The sequence below is a fragment of the Fundulus heteroclitus genome, chromosome 17 (assembly GCF_011125445.2).
Source record: "Fundulus heteroclitus isolate FHET01 chromosome 17, MU-UCD_Fhet_4.1, whole genome shotgun sequence".
Taxonomy (NCBI): domain Eukaryota; kingdom Metazoa; phylum Chordata; class Actinopteri; order Cyprinodontiformes; family Fundulidae; genus Fundulus; species Fundulus heteroclitus.
In genome coordinates, this window is record NC_046377.1 from 12,763,242 (window position 1) to 12,780,402 (window position 17,161).

Consider the following 17,161-nt stretch of genomic DNA (forward strand, 5'->3'; position numbering starts at 1 on the left):
TTTGGTTCACTATGTTTTTTTTCTTTCATTTTTCACCCTGTCTGTGATAAATGCCAGCGCTCGCATGGAGAAATGAGATACTAAAAGCTCAAAGAAAACCTGTTAATTAATTTGACTCATACACAAATTGTGTTTGTTAAATTGTAGTACAAGAATTAGCTAAATTCTTGTTGGGTTGATATCCAAAAAAAATAATAATAAAAGGACAAGTTCCTAGAGGATCCTTTGCAGTGAGACACCGCCTGGGGAAGGAGTATCAGACTTACCCCACAACACCTGTGGGACTTTCTTGGCCTCAGACACAAACAAAGCTAACAGCTCAGTGATCAGCCTGGAGGATCCATCCATTCATCATCTCTACCCACTTATCCATGCAGCGTCGTGGAAAGGTGGGTTTACCTTTGGACAGTTAGCATCACAGAGACAAACTAATATGCTCACCCACACTTTAGAGTAACCAACTAATCTAACCTGCATGTTTTGCTTCTAAGGGAGGAAAGTCCCCCTGCGGGAGTACCAGGAGAGAACCCATGCATGTACGCAGAGAAACATGCACGCAGAAACACTTTGGGCTGGATTCAAACCTAGGACCTTTTGCTGCAAGGCAGCAGTGCTGTCTACTGTGCAGCCAAAACTGGAAGATGGTAAAAGAAAGTTCGAAATTTCAGGTATTGTGAACCTTTAGGAGCAAAGGTAGCAGCAAAGCGTGCTGAAGAATTTAGATTTGTTTACTAAATATGACCGATTTTAGGTTAAGTTTAAATGAACTACTCCAACTACTAAATATTTGTTCCAATTTACTAGTCTTGTTAATTTCATTATAATAGTTAATCATTAGAAGTTTGACTTTGACTATAGAGAGAGATGAAGAGAGAATTTAATGTTGATTTCATTGTTAAATTAAATCTATTCTTCTGTTTGAAGGTTATGTACCTAAATGGGTACATGTTTAATAAAGTAGACGGAGAAGAAGACAAAGATTTTATCTGTTTTCCAGGTTCACAAGTCTTTCTCAACTTTGGCCACGTGTTGGATAAACCCTTACAAAAATTTGATATTTTATTTTACAAATAATTTTAGGGGGTATAAACCAGAGCAAGGGCCAGCTGTAACTCTTTTAATTGCATATTTATTGCTACAGTTGTCTATAATTTTAGCTGCACTGCTTTTCCTAATCTTATTTGATTACATATTAGCATTAAATACGTGAAGTGTTATTACAATAAAGACGCAATTCCCCTTCATTGTAACTACAACTTTTATAAACTAATAAATGGTTGGCGCCACCATTCAGTGAAGCCCTTTTGAACCTGAGTGTTCCTCATTCTCACTGTTTCCTAGTTCAGTTTCAACCAGGGCAGTTGATTCAAGGATGGGGGGGGGGGGTCATACATGGTTCTGAATCAATCTGGATCCTCTCTATTGCAGATTATTTAATGTCTGTGATAAGGGTTTAAGACCTGGCTTTCCTCTCATGCATGTTTCTTCCTGTGCATCTGTGTCTCATCACCCTTTCCAACAGGTCTGGTTTGGTTTGCAGTTTTATGCTGATGACACGGTTATTTACAGCTCTGATCAAACCTGCTGAATCACTGCAAAATCTTGCATCACTTCAGCACTCTTTAGTTCAGCTGAAGCTTGTCCTCAGTGCAGACAAGGCTACAATGATGGTGTTTTCTTCGAGAACAAGCCACAAGCTAACCCCTCAGTGAGCTCTATAGGGAGTTAACTTGGTTTATAAATAACTAGACACATTAACTGATAATCCATCAATTTAAAACCAGGTGCTGAAGCTGAAATAGTGTTTTTTATTTTTTCTTAAATAAACTGTTCTTTGAGGTTAATAAAGAACCTAGTCTAATTTTAATATATGCATAAACATGTTCAATGTCTTTGTATTGTGGACTTACAGCGATTTACTGAGGTTCATCACTGGGAGTTAAATTGGCCTAAGATGAAGTTCACCTTGGTTTAAGGTAATTCTAGGTGAACTTCAATGAATAACCCATTCTGTATAAATTAGAATACTGTATAGATTAGAGTTGATTAACCTTACCACCTCAGAGATAAAATATATTTCTAATCCAATTTTAAGGTTATGCAGGTTTTGAGCGCACTATAAAACCTAATTGAGAGGTTAGTTGTAAAAAAAACCCTGAGGTTTTACTAATTCTGTTGCAAGATCTAATATTAGGAAATGTTAAGGTTTGTTTTTGATGCTGCAATGCTAGGTGAACAAAGTTGCCAACCACTGGGAGGAACAGCAGGAGAGGGAAGCGCTTTCAATTTAGGGGAAAAACGGGGAGAGAAGAAGAATCGGTCTAATTAGGAACAGCTGTGGGAGGGAGAAGCGGCAACAGGAATAGAAGAGAAGAGAAACAGTGCAGATAAATAAGGTGTTTACAGTGTTTATACATTCACCATGTTACACTAAACCCGTGAGCAGATTCAAGACGATGTTTGGCAGTGTCTAATGGAAGAGCGGGGAGCTCCCAGGACGCATAATGTGCTGCTGAAGGACCCGGAACGCCTGAGCAGGTCTGTGGTCATTTCCTTGGTTTCTCTGCACACTTTGCGCCAAAGGTGCGTCTGTCAAAATAACATAACTTGTCAATATTCAGCAGACTGGTCATTTTAAAAACGTTTACCCCTATTTGAAAACCCAAAAAGCAGTTTCTTAGAGATTTAAAGTTTTGATAAAACAACTTATCAGCTTAATAAGAATCATTGGCCTGGTCTGTGCGCACAATTTGACTTCGGTTCCACTCTCACTATGTAGACAGCTGCTTTATGTATAGGCTGAGCTATTTTTATTTCATGAGAAATTATAAGGGGAAAAAAACGTTTTGTTCCGTCAAGTCTATAACTACTAAAAATCACAAATAGAATAAAGTTTTCACTAGACATTGACATTATTTCAAATAATGTGTAATTAAGATTAAGTCAAGTTTTTAAAACTTCGGATGCAGTTTATGTATTTTTAAGTCGCGCAAAAGCAAAATTGCTCAGTATCGTCCAACCGATGAGAGACGCAGAAATGGCCAGAAACAAACTGCTGCATCAGCCGAACTAATCTTTAGTAGCAAGTTTTCGGTTTCAGTTGATGCGAAGCTGGAAATGGGGAACAAAAACCGAATTTCAATTATCTTTTTAATTTAAAATGTTTTATTGAAAACAGAAAACCATATTTCCCACAATGCATCTCTTCCATTTGTGCCTTAGGACCCCGACCTGATTCAGCAGTGTTGCTAACATTTCTCCATTAAATTTTAGTTTTTGTTCATATTTGAGTAGTCATGAATTATTCAACATTTCTGAGACCAGGTTTGGAGTTTTTATGAGGTGTAAGCCTTAATTTTATTTTTTACTTTAATTATGTTCTTTCAGTTATGGCAGAACCAAGCCCTTCATCAAGTTCTGACATGATGGATGAACCATATTTAAATACTGTTGAATTTGATTGACCTGGTGTCTGAAATTGCTATTTTGGCGATATTCCCACAATGTTCTCAAATCCTAATGATCAAAATTTGGCATTGAATTACAATTTATCAAAAAAACAAAAACAAAAAAAAACTCTGAATTTGGAATTTACCAGGTCTGGGTCTAATTCTTATCTGCATTCAACATCAGCTTTTGGCTTGTTTACAGTCTGAGGGGTGTGTTTAATCTGTCTGGCATCTTTATATATATTTAAACTAAACTGTCAAAGAATATTTTGTTTAAATGAATCCATATGGATAACAAATCGGACTTCCAATAAATAATTGCATAAATATGTAGGTTAACACCTTTCATTGTTCCCTCTTTAAAAATCAGTGCAGGAATGTGTTTCAATCCATGCTTCTACACTTCATGATATCTAGTTAATTTGTATTTTGTCTAATATAAGTATTAAATGAGCAAGGCAGCTTGTCCGCGTAAAAGCTTTATGCACAGTACCTTATAGCAGTATTTATCTGCCCTTGAGCTTTTACAGGTTGTAACAATACAAACTTAAATGTATTCTGCCATTGGTATTTGGTCCCCCTAAGTAATTTGTAGAACCAACTTTTACTGCAATGTTTTTGGTGGGTCTTTGGTAGCCTTGCAGTCTGATATTTTATCCTATTGTCCTTTGCAAAACAGCTGAGATTTAGAAAGCTTGGATGAGGAAGGCAGGTGGTCAGTTGGATTTTTAGATCTGGACTTTGACTGGACCATCCTAGAATATGGATATGCTTTGATCTGAGCCACCCAGTGTGTGGTACCAATGTCCACTTGCAAGATGAACCTATATGCCTTTTGCATCATAACAGGTTTTCTTCCATTGTTGCCTTGAATTTAGCTCCACCCCAGCTTCCCATCAAATCTGACAAGCTTCCCTGTCTTTGCTAAAGGGTATCCCCACAGCATGATGCTGCCACCACCATGCCTGACAGAGTGTTCAGGATTATGTGCCTCTGTCACAAATCTGCCAGAGCACCTTCTTCCAGATGTTTGCTTTGTTCTCTCTTCATCTTGAGAGAAACTCAGTTTTCTTTTTGCTTCTTACATTAAGCCCAGATCGGTGGGGTGCACAACTAATGGTTTTGCCAACAGATGGTCCCACCCTTTATTAAAGCCTAATTTAATTAAAGGGCTGAATCTAATTATATGCTGCATTTTTTTTTTTTATAAATTGTGAAAAAAAAAAAATTAAACTCGTCAATCTGTTTCTATCGGCTTTACAATCAACTCCTACATTGTCAGGGTATTAGATATATTTTATCTGACCACTGTACCTGATTACACCTGTTACAGGTCGTCTATAATTACCTTGTTGCTGCGCTTATACAGATCAGACTGTAGTCTCATTCAGTTTGCAAAGAAAAGCTAGAGTCCCAGCCCTTCCTTTAATTTGCATGTGCTACTTTGTGTTGGTGTTGCACATAAAATCTCAACGCCAAGCTAGCCTCGTTTTCTAAATGTGACCTTAAGTCTCGATGCAGCCACAAGAGGGCAGTAAAGTAACAAGGATCAGAAGACATTGCAGTAATGCTCTGATCAGTTATCTAGCTACAAATTTACTAGGAATAATTTCCTAAGTAAAATGTTTTAGTTTCCATTTAGGCAAGCACACACTCGTTTGACTTAAATGGTTTATTTATTGTGACATTTCCATAAAGTGATGGTGTGAAGCATGACTGGCAGTTCAGCCTCACAGGTTACTGCACTAAATGGGTTCAAGGTTGTGCTGTTACTGTTGTACATTCAGGATGAGAGACAAAGAGAAAAAGTCTGTCACAGCAAATCTATTCTGCTTTTGCTTCATAAAAGAAAATTACAAGCTGTGAAAAAGACCAGAGCGATGAACAAGGATGCAGCTTTGATGTTTTCACAGCACTAAAAACCCAAAGAGATGAAGCAGCAACAAAAGCACTTTGCAGCTGAGCCCAGCTCAACGGCAGTATGTTTTTCACAGCATGTCTATCAAACTGTTGCAGAGTAAACATCTCAGATAACACATGGTTCTGGATTGGCTGTAGCACTTTCAGAAAAGCCCTCTAACTTGTAAGCACCCTTCTAAAAATAGTAAGCTGTGTGTGAGCCTAATGATGCAAAGTGAAGCTGGAGTTTTCTACCAACACAACCTGTGGAGCTTAGCTTTAGTTTAGAGGTTTCTGGTTCCTATTTACTGAGAGAAACGAGACTGATCCGTGAACCCAATTTCTTCTCTTCTTTCCTCCACAGGACAGTTTCCTTTTTTATCCTATGACGTTTCCGCTGGACCAGCTAGATGAAAGTGACATCTTTGTACAAAGTTGATGTAAGCACCGTAACACATTCATTTTTATTCAGCCTGAGCTGTAATCATCAGTCTATACATGAAGTCAGACTTGAGCTCTGCTTCTTTTTACAGCTGCAGTCCACAGAGCGCTGCAGAGACGTCACTCAAAGACGTCTCGGTCCTGAGCAGCTATCAGCCGAGACTCCCCGTGATGCAAAGTGAAGAAACACTCTGGTTTCAGTCCCTTCTGCTCCAAGGCCTCTCTGAGACGGACTGGTGGCTCCAGGTAGTGCTGCAACAAGGTGAGAACGTCAGAAATGGTTTAGCTCAGGTTTACAAGCTATATTTACAGACTTTATGCATGTTTCAATACTTTATAACAACTCGGATATCTTTAACATCCAGTTTTATTAGAAATGTTTGTCAGTTGCTAAAATTAATTTAATACTGCACCTACAATTTGTCAATTTAGTTATAATGAAAATCTAAAATCTTAGGCACATTAGGAATCAAATGTTCCAGTTTCAACTTGGTAGATCCTTTTATTATTGCTGCAGTAAACCTGTCATGTCTAAAACCTGCCCACTGTAGAAATATCTACCATAAATTCATGATTAATTTAAAGAATATGTAAAATAGTAGTAGGAACCCAGTTTAGGTTTCTGTGCTGCTGCAGCTTGTTTGTCCTCCATAGATTAATCTTTGAAAGATTCATTCTTTGAATGAAAAAGTCACTAATATTACAGTGCGTTTCATTTGTCCTCGGCAGTCGCGATTCTCGACATTTGGTCAGAAAATTTATCTGGTACGGCCCCTAAAGTCGGTGCAACAGGACAGTTCCTGACATCGGCATTCATGATGGCTGCTACTCGCAGCAACATTGCGTAAAACCTCATACTTTGACTGTTTTTAGCAGATCTCTATTATTTATTTAACATTTAGTGTAGGTGCTACCTTTCATTGTTCATCAGACAAGATGGTTCAGCTCTGTTTATTTGCACAAAATGCCGCCTTGCTGTTTTTTCCCACTGTCTGACAGAGGGAAACCAGAACGCAAAAAGGTGACGATGACATAATCTGCGCCTCGTGAGTTCTGATTGCCGAGGCAAAAGGGACGCAGCATTAATAGAAGTTGGGTGTAGGGGGAAAAGGCCAACCAAATGCCATGAGTGGTTTTGATGTTGCAACCCTGAAGGCTATAGTATGAAGCAGGATTAGTGGCTTACTGAGGTTTATGATTGGAGGAGATTTTCTGAGAAACATGGGCGGATGTCAAAGCACCGCCTGTTGGATCGAGGGCTGGGTGTTAAGAACTTCACAATTCAACATTGATTTATTTTGTAATAAGTACACCATTTTGTTTTTAAGCGTACCCGTTACATTTTCAATACTTATTTTTACCAAAAACATCTGAAAATAAAGAAGTGCTGTGACACTTGTGTTGACTATGGAGAGCAAACATTAAAAGGGTTACAGTACAAACTGGCCCGAAATTTTTATGAGAAACATCGATATGCATCAGTTACAGTTCTAATATGAGGATTTTTATTCTCAGATGGCAAAAACCTCAAAGACTAGATCTGAAGTGTTTTAACACAGACAGGTATTACTAACCCTACCAGTTAAACTAAAACTTTCTCAATTTGTTGCTAATATATGGAGTTCAACAATAAATGTAATCTTGTCTGTCCAGGAACAGAAACACAGAAGTGACTCCAAACTGCCAGAGCCCAGTCCTAGAAAGCTACTATCCTGCTCCAACACTCATTACCAGGCATCTGCTGGAGCAGGACGGCATCTAGTAGTGAATTAAATGCGGTACCGCGCACGTGACGTCACCGTCTCAAGAGCAACGCCCCTTTTGCCGCTTAGGTAGGGCATACAGGAGAGAAAGCACGGATAACCCAGCTATTACAAGCGCAACAGAAACAGCGATCTGACCGACTTTACAGCCGTTAAACTTTCCCAAGACGATGTCCCAGGCACACGGATTACTGGTCGATCTGTCGAAGAACACACCAACCTTCAGCTCAAACGATGGCTTGAGGTTCGAGGGTTTAAAAAGACTGGAAAACTGGCCGAGTTGATGAACGGTAAGCTTTGTTTTTTTTTTCCTGCGCGGCGATCATGGCAGCGTCGGCCGTTTTTTTTGTTGTTGTTGTTTGCAATCACCGTTCAGGAATGGGTATATGTTTAATGTTTGTCTCATTTGAAATGTTTTTGAGTAAGCTATCCTGGTAGCAGGCTATCATGTTAGCGCCTGCTACCATGATAGCCTGTATGCTGTCATGGTAGCAGGCGCTACTTTATTAACATGTCGGCCACCAAAATACTCTTACCTTGACTTGATGTCGCTGGAATTGGGTCAGGATGTTCTTCGGTTGGGCCCTTTCCTCCGACAAAATGCTTGCTACATATGTACTTGAATTTGGTAACTTTTTCCGGGTTGAACTGTTGTGTAGGCCGACCGCCCCGGTGTTCCAAGCGTACACATTTCTCCTTGGCAGTCTTGAAGAAAACATCCTTCATATGCGGCCGATCAGCGTACCTCGAGTCGCTGTTGCACGTTCCTTAGCAACAATGTTTAAAAACCATGGTCTTAGATTTGGAAAAAGCAGTCGTTTACCGAGTAAAACCTAGGCTAACGCACGTCTCTTTAACAGCGAAACAGCGGCGGACTATGCAAGGTTGCCCTACTGCGTACCACGTGATGTGACGTCATCGTGACGTTGTGTTTCTAAAAATAGCTCGCGCGCGGTACCGCATTCATCTTGTAGGATCTATGAAATACCAAAAGTGCCTCACTTTCTTTATCCTACGAACGATGACTTAATACTCAGAGCTAATTTAATAGAAAACCACTTTAGTTCCGAATATTTCATAAGGGAGATAAATGAGGTTTATCTTGGAAATGCCATTACCTACTGATATTTACAGTTGGAAGTCAAAGGATCTGGATGAGAGTTAAAACAGAACTGACCCTGGAGTTTCCTCACAAAGCCACTAATCCTGTGTCATGTTAGAGATTTCCAGATTCCACTTTAGAGTCTTCAGTTCTTTGTTTTATTTTAAAATGAATGTAGGATCTACATAGGGAAGCTGCAGAAACTTGAAGGACAAAACAAACCACTACTCACACTATTAAGGTCATTGGGTCCATTTACAAATTTGTATTATCAATTCTGCAACTAATTTAAAGGAGCTATTAGTAAGATATTTACTGTAAAAATCAACCTAAATCGTTCTCATTTGTCACCTAAAATGTAAGTAACATTCTCTATAAACAATGTCTTAGTCACGTTTTTCTCCTTTCAAACCTAGAGGTAATCATGGGTTCTAAACACAGGCTGTAAATATGTTGATGATTCTCATTCAGGTCATGATCAATTCAGCATGTCTGCAGTAGTGTGGAGCTCCAAGCTTTGCAGCCCTGCTGGTTAGAGCCTAGATTCACATGTAGATTCACCTGGAACTGATGGCCCTACAATGGAGACTGGTTAGGCTCAGGAGCAATGTTGTGAAACTTGGCAGGAATCAAACCTATAGCTGTCTTGTAAGTGTTTAAAGCTGTTTTTTTTCTCACCTATGTAAATGTCCAAAATGTGAACATGTTGAGCCCTGTGTCTGTGGAGGTTTGGTTTCTCCAATATAAAGATCAGAACATTCCTCACTGAACTACATGCACCACGCCGCTCATCTTAGGCTTGGGGTTTTGTCTTTAGGATGGACCATCCTCTGTTGGGTTTGAAATGTACACGGATCTTGTGTTTAGAGAAAGTCAGGAGGAGAACAGATTATGAGGAAAACTCAGCAGCTGCTGAATGACCGGAGTTTATTCTCCATGAACTCCTCCACACAGGATGGTGCATGTAGTTCAGTGAAAATTGTTCTGATCTTTATGTTAGAGAAACCAAACCTCCACAGACGCATGGCTCAACATGTTCACATTTTGGACAGAGAATACATTTACATAAAGTGAGAAAAAATAGCTTTAAACAGAAGAGGAGGGTTCAGGTCTCAACTTCAAAACCTTACAAGACAGCTAAAGGTTTGATTCCTGCCAAGTTTCACAACATTGCTCCTGAGCCTAACCAGTCTCCATTGTAGGGCCACCAGTTCCAGGTGAATCTAGGCTCTAACCAGGCCTCACCAGCAGGGCTGCAAAGCTTGGAGGTCCACACTACTGCAGACATGTTGAATTGAGAAAACTTCCTGGATGGGAAGCGAAAAGGCTTCAGAACAGAAGTCCAGTTGTTTTATTTTGTTGGGTTTTTTTTAAACCTTTTTTTGGATTGATCATGACCTGGATAATTGAGAATCTTCACCAACTTTTAAACTGAAGTCATGCTTACATTGAGTGTTTATTTGCTCTGAAAACATAGGAAGGCAGCAGAGCACCACTAAAGACCCCATATGGACACAACAACCCTTAGTGCGTAACAGCAAACAGGCTTAAATCAGAGGCAGCCAGACTTTCTGTGAACGTTTCAGCATCTATCTAGGAGTCTTTATCAGTTCTGGCGGCTCACGCTTCAGCAACCCGTCACTGTCCTGGGTCATTAGAAGCTATTGCTTGGTGTGAGTGGAGTAGTTGGTCACCTGAATCATGACGGGATGCTGATGTAATCTCTGAGGAACGTGTTGGAGGACCGAGCTGGAAACATTATCCTCCCCCTCTGTGTAGTGATGGCTTTGCTCTTTTGACCAAGATGGCTTCTTTCACCCCTCTTTTAAACCATCTGTTCATCATTGTCATCAAGTGTGCCCTTTGCTCTTAAGTTACATGTGGTCTGCTTTGACTTGGACTCCTACATCAGAGAAACCGGAGGGCTGACAGTTCAGGGCAAAATACAGCAGACCACATGTACCTTAAGAGCAAAGGGCACACTTGATGACAATGATGAACAGATGGTTTGTGTCAGAGCCATTAATAAAAAAGTTAGAATTATTTTTAAAGATCCAGTTAAGTTTGTTGGATTTTAAAAGTCATACCTTTTTTTTTAAAAATCTTACTTCCTGAAAAAGGGTTTTAGTAAAAAAAACAGAAGCACAGATCCATACAGTTTTGTCTGTGCTAGCTGTGTAAAAGAAATTATATGGAGAACCATTTTTGCTGACATTTTTCTAGATAAAGATTTTAGTTAAATCCACGGTTTGCACGTGTCTTTTACTTTTCTGAGAGTGTCAAGAATGACAGATACTGGATCTGCTACTATAACAGTTTGAAAGAGCAAAGCCATCACTACACAGAGGGGGAGGATAATGTTTCCAGCTCGGTCCTCCAACACGTTCCTCAGAGATTACATCAGCATCTCGTCATGATTCAGGTGACCAACTACTCCACTCCCACCAAGCAATAGCTTCTAACCACCCAGGACAGTGACGGGTTGCTGAAGCGTGAGCCGCCAGAACTGATGCTGAAACGTTTTCAGAAAGTCTGGCTGCCTCTGATTTAAGCCTGTTTGCTGTTACGCACTAAGGGTTGTTGTGTCCTGGACAATAGAAATGAGATCATCCACCTGTTTGTGTCCATGTGAGGTCTTTAGTGGTGCTCTGCTGCCTTCCTATGTTTTCAGAGCAAATAAACACTCAATGTAAGCATGACTTCAGTTTAAAAGGTCATAAAGTATCATTTGCATAAACCTTTTCTTAAGGTAGAAGTTCACTTTGGCCTTGAAGTATTACATGGTTCCTACACTGTATAGACTTATTACTATCCTGTTTAGTCTTTTATTGCATTAGTTTCATATTTAAAGCATGAACCGCTGTAGTTTATTACTGAACTCTTAATTTTTACCTGAATGATACAAATCCTGCTATTACTGTTCATGTCCGGGATGAGTAGGGACCTAATTTATCCTTTAAATGGACATTGTTCCTGTAGAGTAGTAGTGGGGATTAAACAATCCAATCAAGGCCCATTGAAGACTACATTACAAACTAATACATTTTATTTTAACCCAGCTAAGTTCATTACCATAACAGTATGGATTTATTAGGCTAACCTGTAATTAAGTTGTAGAACTGATACACTTATTTAAAGTGATAGTTTGCAAGTCAAAGGGCAAACATGCTGGAAATTGGGCTCTAAAGAACAAATAAGACGGGTCAAGACCAAAGGACATTTCTACCTTCTGAGAATCACAGGTGGAGCGCTTCAAAACTACTAAATGTTCTCAGTCTACTGCAGGTTTCTTTAGGATAATTCAACAGAAATCTGCTTAATGAAGACAACTTGTGACGTATCTCTTACCTCATAGGCAAGGGCGAATGTCCCCCAGTGTATGGCGACGGACCATTTGGCCTGAAGGTCCTGATGAATCTGAACAGCCTCCTCTGGATCCACATGCTGGCCCTGCATCACATCCCTGGAAAACCCAAGAGTCCTGCTTAATGTTTGCCGCTTATTAAAATACTGAAACTCTAAATGGGAGATTTACATTTCTTTTAAGGTGTTGATTACATTGACTATGCATGCATCTGTTTTAGTTTGGCACCCCTGCAAAAGAGCGATTTAAAAAGCCCTGCTCACATTTTAGAGCCTACAAGATTTCTCTAATTGGTCCGATTCATTAAGGTAGGTTCATTGTTACATGTCCCAATCTGTGCTTAAGCAACAACTTTAACTTTTAGTCGATTTCCACACAAAGGATTTTGCAGTAGCATAATCAAACATAAACAAAAAATTGAAAAATAAAAAACATGACTTTGATGAATGTTTACCATTTAACAAAATTACTGGTGGTTAAATCTAAAAAAATTATTTACAAAAGTAACTGAATATTTGGTATTCTTTTTTTTCTATAAACATGTCTAACTACCAGTATTAATGGGGCAACAATAAGATGCAACACACACAGGCCCATTTCTCAAAAAACAGCCACGTTGCTCTTCATAAGTTAGGAAATGACGACAAGACAATGGCTGCTCGCCTAATTCTACGGAGAAGTTTAGAAAAAGGCAGCAACAAGTTGTGTCTGAGGAGGATCTGTGATGCCGTAGAAACTGTTTGGCATCTAAGACAACTTGAAATTTAGATTACGATAAATATCTGATGGATTTTTAGTAAATTGAATGATCCAAATCAGCACAAAACCTTCTTTCATAACCATCAGAGTCTCCAGACCTAAATCCTACAGAGGAGCTGGAGGGAATTAGAAATGGACCTTTTCCAGTGCTGTAGCTTATAAAGCTCTAGTTTTGTTTGAGCGCGTGTTGCTGCTGGGCCAGAGGAAGGACCAGCATCAGACTAACAGCTGATCTTCCTGCAGGTTATACCAGCATCACCAGTTTTAATATGCCGCTCACAGCTGATTATTTTCCAAACATCCATTTCTGACTTAATTCTTTTAATAAATCTGCCTTTAAAAGCCCTCTTTAACTCCCTGTTCTACAGCTGCTGGGGCACATGACAGATCGGCAGATTAGGATTGTGAAGAGTACAACAAACACCACGTGTGGTTTAAAACAGTGTTAATAAACTAAGGCGGTGACGTAACTGCATCTCTTTGTAAGGATAAATGGTATTTACAGCGCTTCAAGAAACCAGAATAAAACAATAACTGAATTGTACATTTAAACGATTTGTCTCTCGTGTGGTGGAACAGCACAATGGTTCCTTTACAGAACCGGCTAAGAACCCGTTAGGGAAAAAAAAACATTTGATTGCTGCCCTATTGGCAAAAGACCATAGTTTTTAACTTTCAGTGTTGGAATATGTTACTGCATTAAAATTTGATCTAAGGGATGTTCTAATATCTTCGTTTGCTTCTGTACAATGAAATGTCACAGAAAAAAAGATCTGAACATAAAACATGATCCTGAGGGGGATTAAAACCCTAAAACTCTACCTGGGTTGGTACGCTCCAATCGGGATTGCTGCGAGGTCGAACGGCCCAAAGCGGCGTCCGATCTCCTGGAAGGACGAGCAGTAGCCTGTGTCGCCGGCGAAGAAGAATCGCTGGTTGGGCCCCAAAACGGACCAGCTGCTCCATAAAGACTGGAACATCGGGGGGGAAAGGAAAACATTAATTATGGCTTGAATAAACTAGAAATATAATCCAATCTGAGTTAACCAGTTTTGTTTAACAGACTACCTTTTATGCTTACTATAAAAACTTCTGTTTTTCTAGTCTGGCTACAATAGTAATGCAAAAATGTAAAACTTTTTATGTGGAAGAAGAAGAGTTGCCTTTTTTGTTTGATCTTTCTTCCTCAATAATGACGTGTGGACTCCAGATTAACAGCTTTTTACCTCACTGAACCTCTACATTTCTGCTCCCCTGTCTAACAACAACCTCATAGCGCTTAGATGATCAGTGCAGCTTAGAAAGCTGATAACATTTTTAATCAAGTACCCGGTTATCATCCCACGCTGTCCGTTTGCTCCAGTGCTGAGACGGCGTGCAGACAAACGTGACGTTGTCGTGACCGGGGACACAGTTCTCCTCCCACCAGTCCAGCTCCATCACGTTCTCACAGCCCATCTTGGCCAGCCAGTCCATCAAACCCAGGGGCACGAACCTGTTAAAACGGGCAGCGTCTTTCACAAGGTGGAAGTCTCTAAAACGCCACAGGGAGACTGGAGGGATGGGACGACACATACCAGCGTAGCTCCGCTCCGAAGCGTGCGTTAAGGCTGGCAACAGACCCAACATCCAGGTGATCGTAGTGAGAGTGGCTGATGAGAACCGCATCTATCCTCGGCAGCTGTTTGTAGGAGAGCAGTGGGTTGAACAATAATAATAAAAGTCTGATTCTAAGGATTCTGTTGGTACGTAAAGTGAAAAGCTTCAAACCTGTTCCACTGTGCAGGGGGGCCCTCTGTAGCGTTTGGGCCCCATGAACTGAAGCGGCGACGCTCTCTGGCTGAAAATCGGGTCGGTCAGGATATTAACCCCCTCCATTTCCACCAGAACTGTAGCGTGGCCCAGCCAGGTCACCCTCATGCCAGCAGGAGAGTCCGACGCCTCTGGGTTCTGGACGAAGTAAGGCTCCATTACCGGGAGCTCGCTGTCCAGGACCTGTGGGAACAGCAGCAGTGACAACAGATGAAATGAAGACTGGAAATTAAATATCAAAAAGAGAAACGTGTAACTGTCAAGTTTAGTTCCTAAATATGTTAATCTTTAAACCTGTATGCAGTATTTGTCCGTTTTAACTGCTGAAAGCTCCAGATGGATCGCCTCACCTCTCACTTTGCAACCCTTCAAACATTTCACATGTGGCCACGTTACAACCAAACAACTGACAGGCTGAGCAAGAGGAGACCTAGGGTAACTTTGGAGGAGCAGCAGAGATCAACTGCTCAGGTGGGATAGTCTGTCCAAAGGACAACTAATACTTATTTCCACAAAGTTAGAAATAAAGAAGAGATTCAGCACAAGTCCTGATGAACGTTTGCTATAAGAAATGTAGATGACATGGTAAAAAAAATGTATAAAAAAGTGCTTAGTTTGTTTCAGGTGAAACAAACTAAACTTTCTGGCCCACATCCAATTTTTTTTAGCAGGGACATGAAAGGAGGTTCACCTTCCAGCAGGACAACAATCCTAAATATGCTTGAGACTTTAGAAGACCAGCAACCTGTTTTTTTTTTCCCACATATTAGACATAATGATGATGCTGAAAAGGAGCCATTAAGCTTTAACAACATCATATGCTTCTTTTACAAACATCTGTCTGGAGTTGAAATTTATTTAAAGTTATCCAACTTAACTTTAGTAACTGTATTGGCTCATTTTTTGTATTAAATCAGGTATTCCCTGCATAGAAAGTCACTCCTTGTAATAAGACAAAGGCAGATGCTGCGTGCTGAATCAAACACTGTGGAGGAGCTTTGCTGAAAAGTTACAAAATGCCATTTGGGACTTTTTAGGCACAGGTTTGCAACAAAAATTGGATAAATAAGCGTTTTACACAGAGCCTGCTTCTCAAAGACAGTTTGGTAATGAAAGAAAAAAAAAAATCACTGATGAACTTCAGGGAGTGAAATTAATTTCCTAAAGGATAATAAAAAGAAGGAATGTTGTAGCTGTAACTGCAACTAAAGGTGTGCCTCAGCTGGGGTTTCATACAAATGCATCCAGATTTTCTACAATTTTTCAACTATGTGGTCTTTAAAATCCAATTAGTATGCATTAAAAAAGGTATTAGTATGTTTGCTAAAAGCTGTATTTTGTAAATCTATTTTAAAAGAGGACTCTTTATGCAACTGGTGCAAATAAAGGCTTTAACGTTTTTTGTTTTGCTGCGTGAAAGCAGCCTTTCAGGCCTGATAATCCCTCAATAAAAGCAGCAAAGTTTCCAGAAGCAGCTATAAATAACTGAGCGATAACTCAGGGCAATGCTTTTAAACAGAGCGGTGAAAGATGAGCTTGTGATACTAATTATTAGTACAGCAGCCAGCTGACTGCATGTCAGCACAGCTTAGTCGGCTCTTCTTTAGTCAAGAGAAAAACTTTATCTTTTTAAAAGTGTCTGAATTCTCTACAGTAAAATAAAGTCAAAATGTTGTTTTTCTTACAATGGGCTTTAAAATGGTTTCCTACCTCTTTGCTTGTTGGCACATTGCTGTGATTTTTCTCCAGCACCAGAAACCTGAACAGCATGGAGTAGGATGGAAAGCGCCATGTTGGCCAGGGGTTAGTCCAGCGTCCATATTTGTCCCGACTGGACCTCGTCACCTCCTCCTGCATTCAAAATAAACACACTTGAGCCATAACATGACATTTAGTTCAACTCTGAAGGGCCCTGCATGTTTGGAGTTAGAAGGAGTTAACAGGAGGAGGGCTGTTACCTCCAGTCGGTAGTCCAGACGGAAACTCTTACGGGAGGAGCTGCTCTTCCTCAGCGTCCGAGGTTCCACGTTTCCGCCTTCAGCACCTTGAGGCAATTCATCCTTAAACAGTCCAAACAGTGGTTTATTATTATCATTATTGTTATTAAGAAGCATTCATGCTGAAAAATTACCTCCTAAATGTGCAAAAATTGTTTTGTTTCTTTATTTTTATCCATAGCAAAGTCATCATCAGACTCCCTGCATCTTTTCCCCCAGTGTTTAAGTGCTGATCATTACCTCCACCAGGCCTGCTGTCTCCTCCAGCTCTGCTCTGTCTGACGCCGTTGGCTTCTCCATGCAGCTACTTTCAGCACACCTATGATGGCAGAGGCACAGGGACACGCTCAACACGTCAGCCTTGCTCTAAAGCGCAGCACACAGACAACTACCCCGCTACACATTCACACCACTGGCTCATTTGCCTCCGCTGGAATGATAGCAGCCCACAGTTTAACTGTAATACTTTGCATAAACGTTACAATCAGCATTCAAATAAAACCTGCTATTAGCTGAGACGTAGGACTGGTTCCACTTCCGCTTAAATTCAGAGCATTGCCTTTGTTCAAAGTCAA

General features: G+C 40.2%; 1 protein-coding gene and 1 long non-coding RNA gene across 2 annotated transcripts; one reads left to right on the forward strand and one right to left on the reverse strand.

Annotated features, from left to right (window-relative positions):
* The first annotated feature begins 2,223 nt into the window (after positions 1 to 2,223).
* On the forward strand, positions 2,224 to 12,177 carry LOC105916433. Its single transcript, XR_001165065.3, has 4 exons — positions 2,224 to 2,538; positions 5,713 to 5,788; positions 5,882 to 6,051; positions 12,010 to 12,177. It is a non-coding gene; the product is annotated as an uncharacterized LOC105916433 (long non-coding RNA).
* Positions 5,107 to 16,933, reverse strand: napepld (N-acyl phosphatidylethanolamine phospholipase D). The gene is made up of 9 exons (XM_036149091.1): positions 16,827 to 16,933; positions 16,548 to 16,649; positions 16,300 to 16,440; positions 14,548 to 14,772; positions 14,355 to 14,458; positions 14,107 to 14,272; positions 13,600 to 13,748; positions 12,003 to 12,117; positions 5,107 to 6,041 (listed from the first exon to the last, which is right to left on the reverse strand). Exons 1-9 carry the CDS (start codon positions 16,884 to 16,886, stop codon positions 5,910 to 5,912), a joined length of 1,194 nt encoding a protein of 397 aa, XP_036004984.1. The 5' UTR covers positions 16,887 to 16,933; the 3' UTR covers positions 5,107 to 5,909.
* Positions 16,934 to 17,161: the final 228 nt, after the last annotated feature.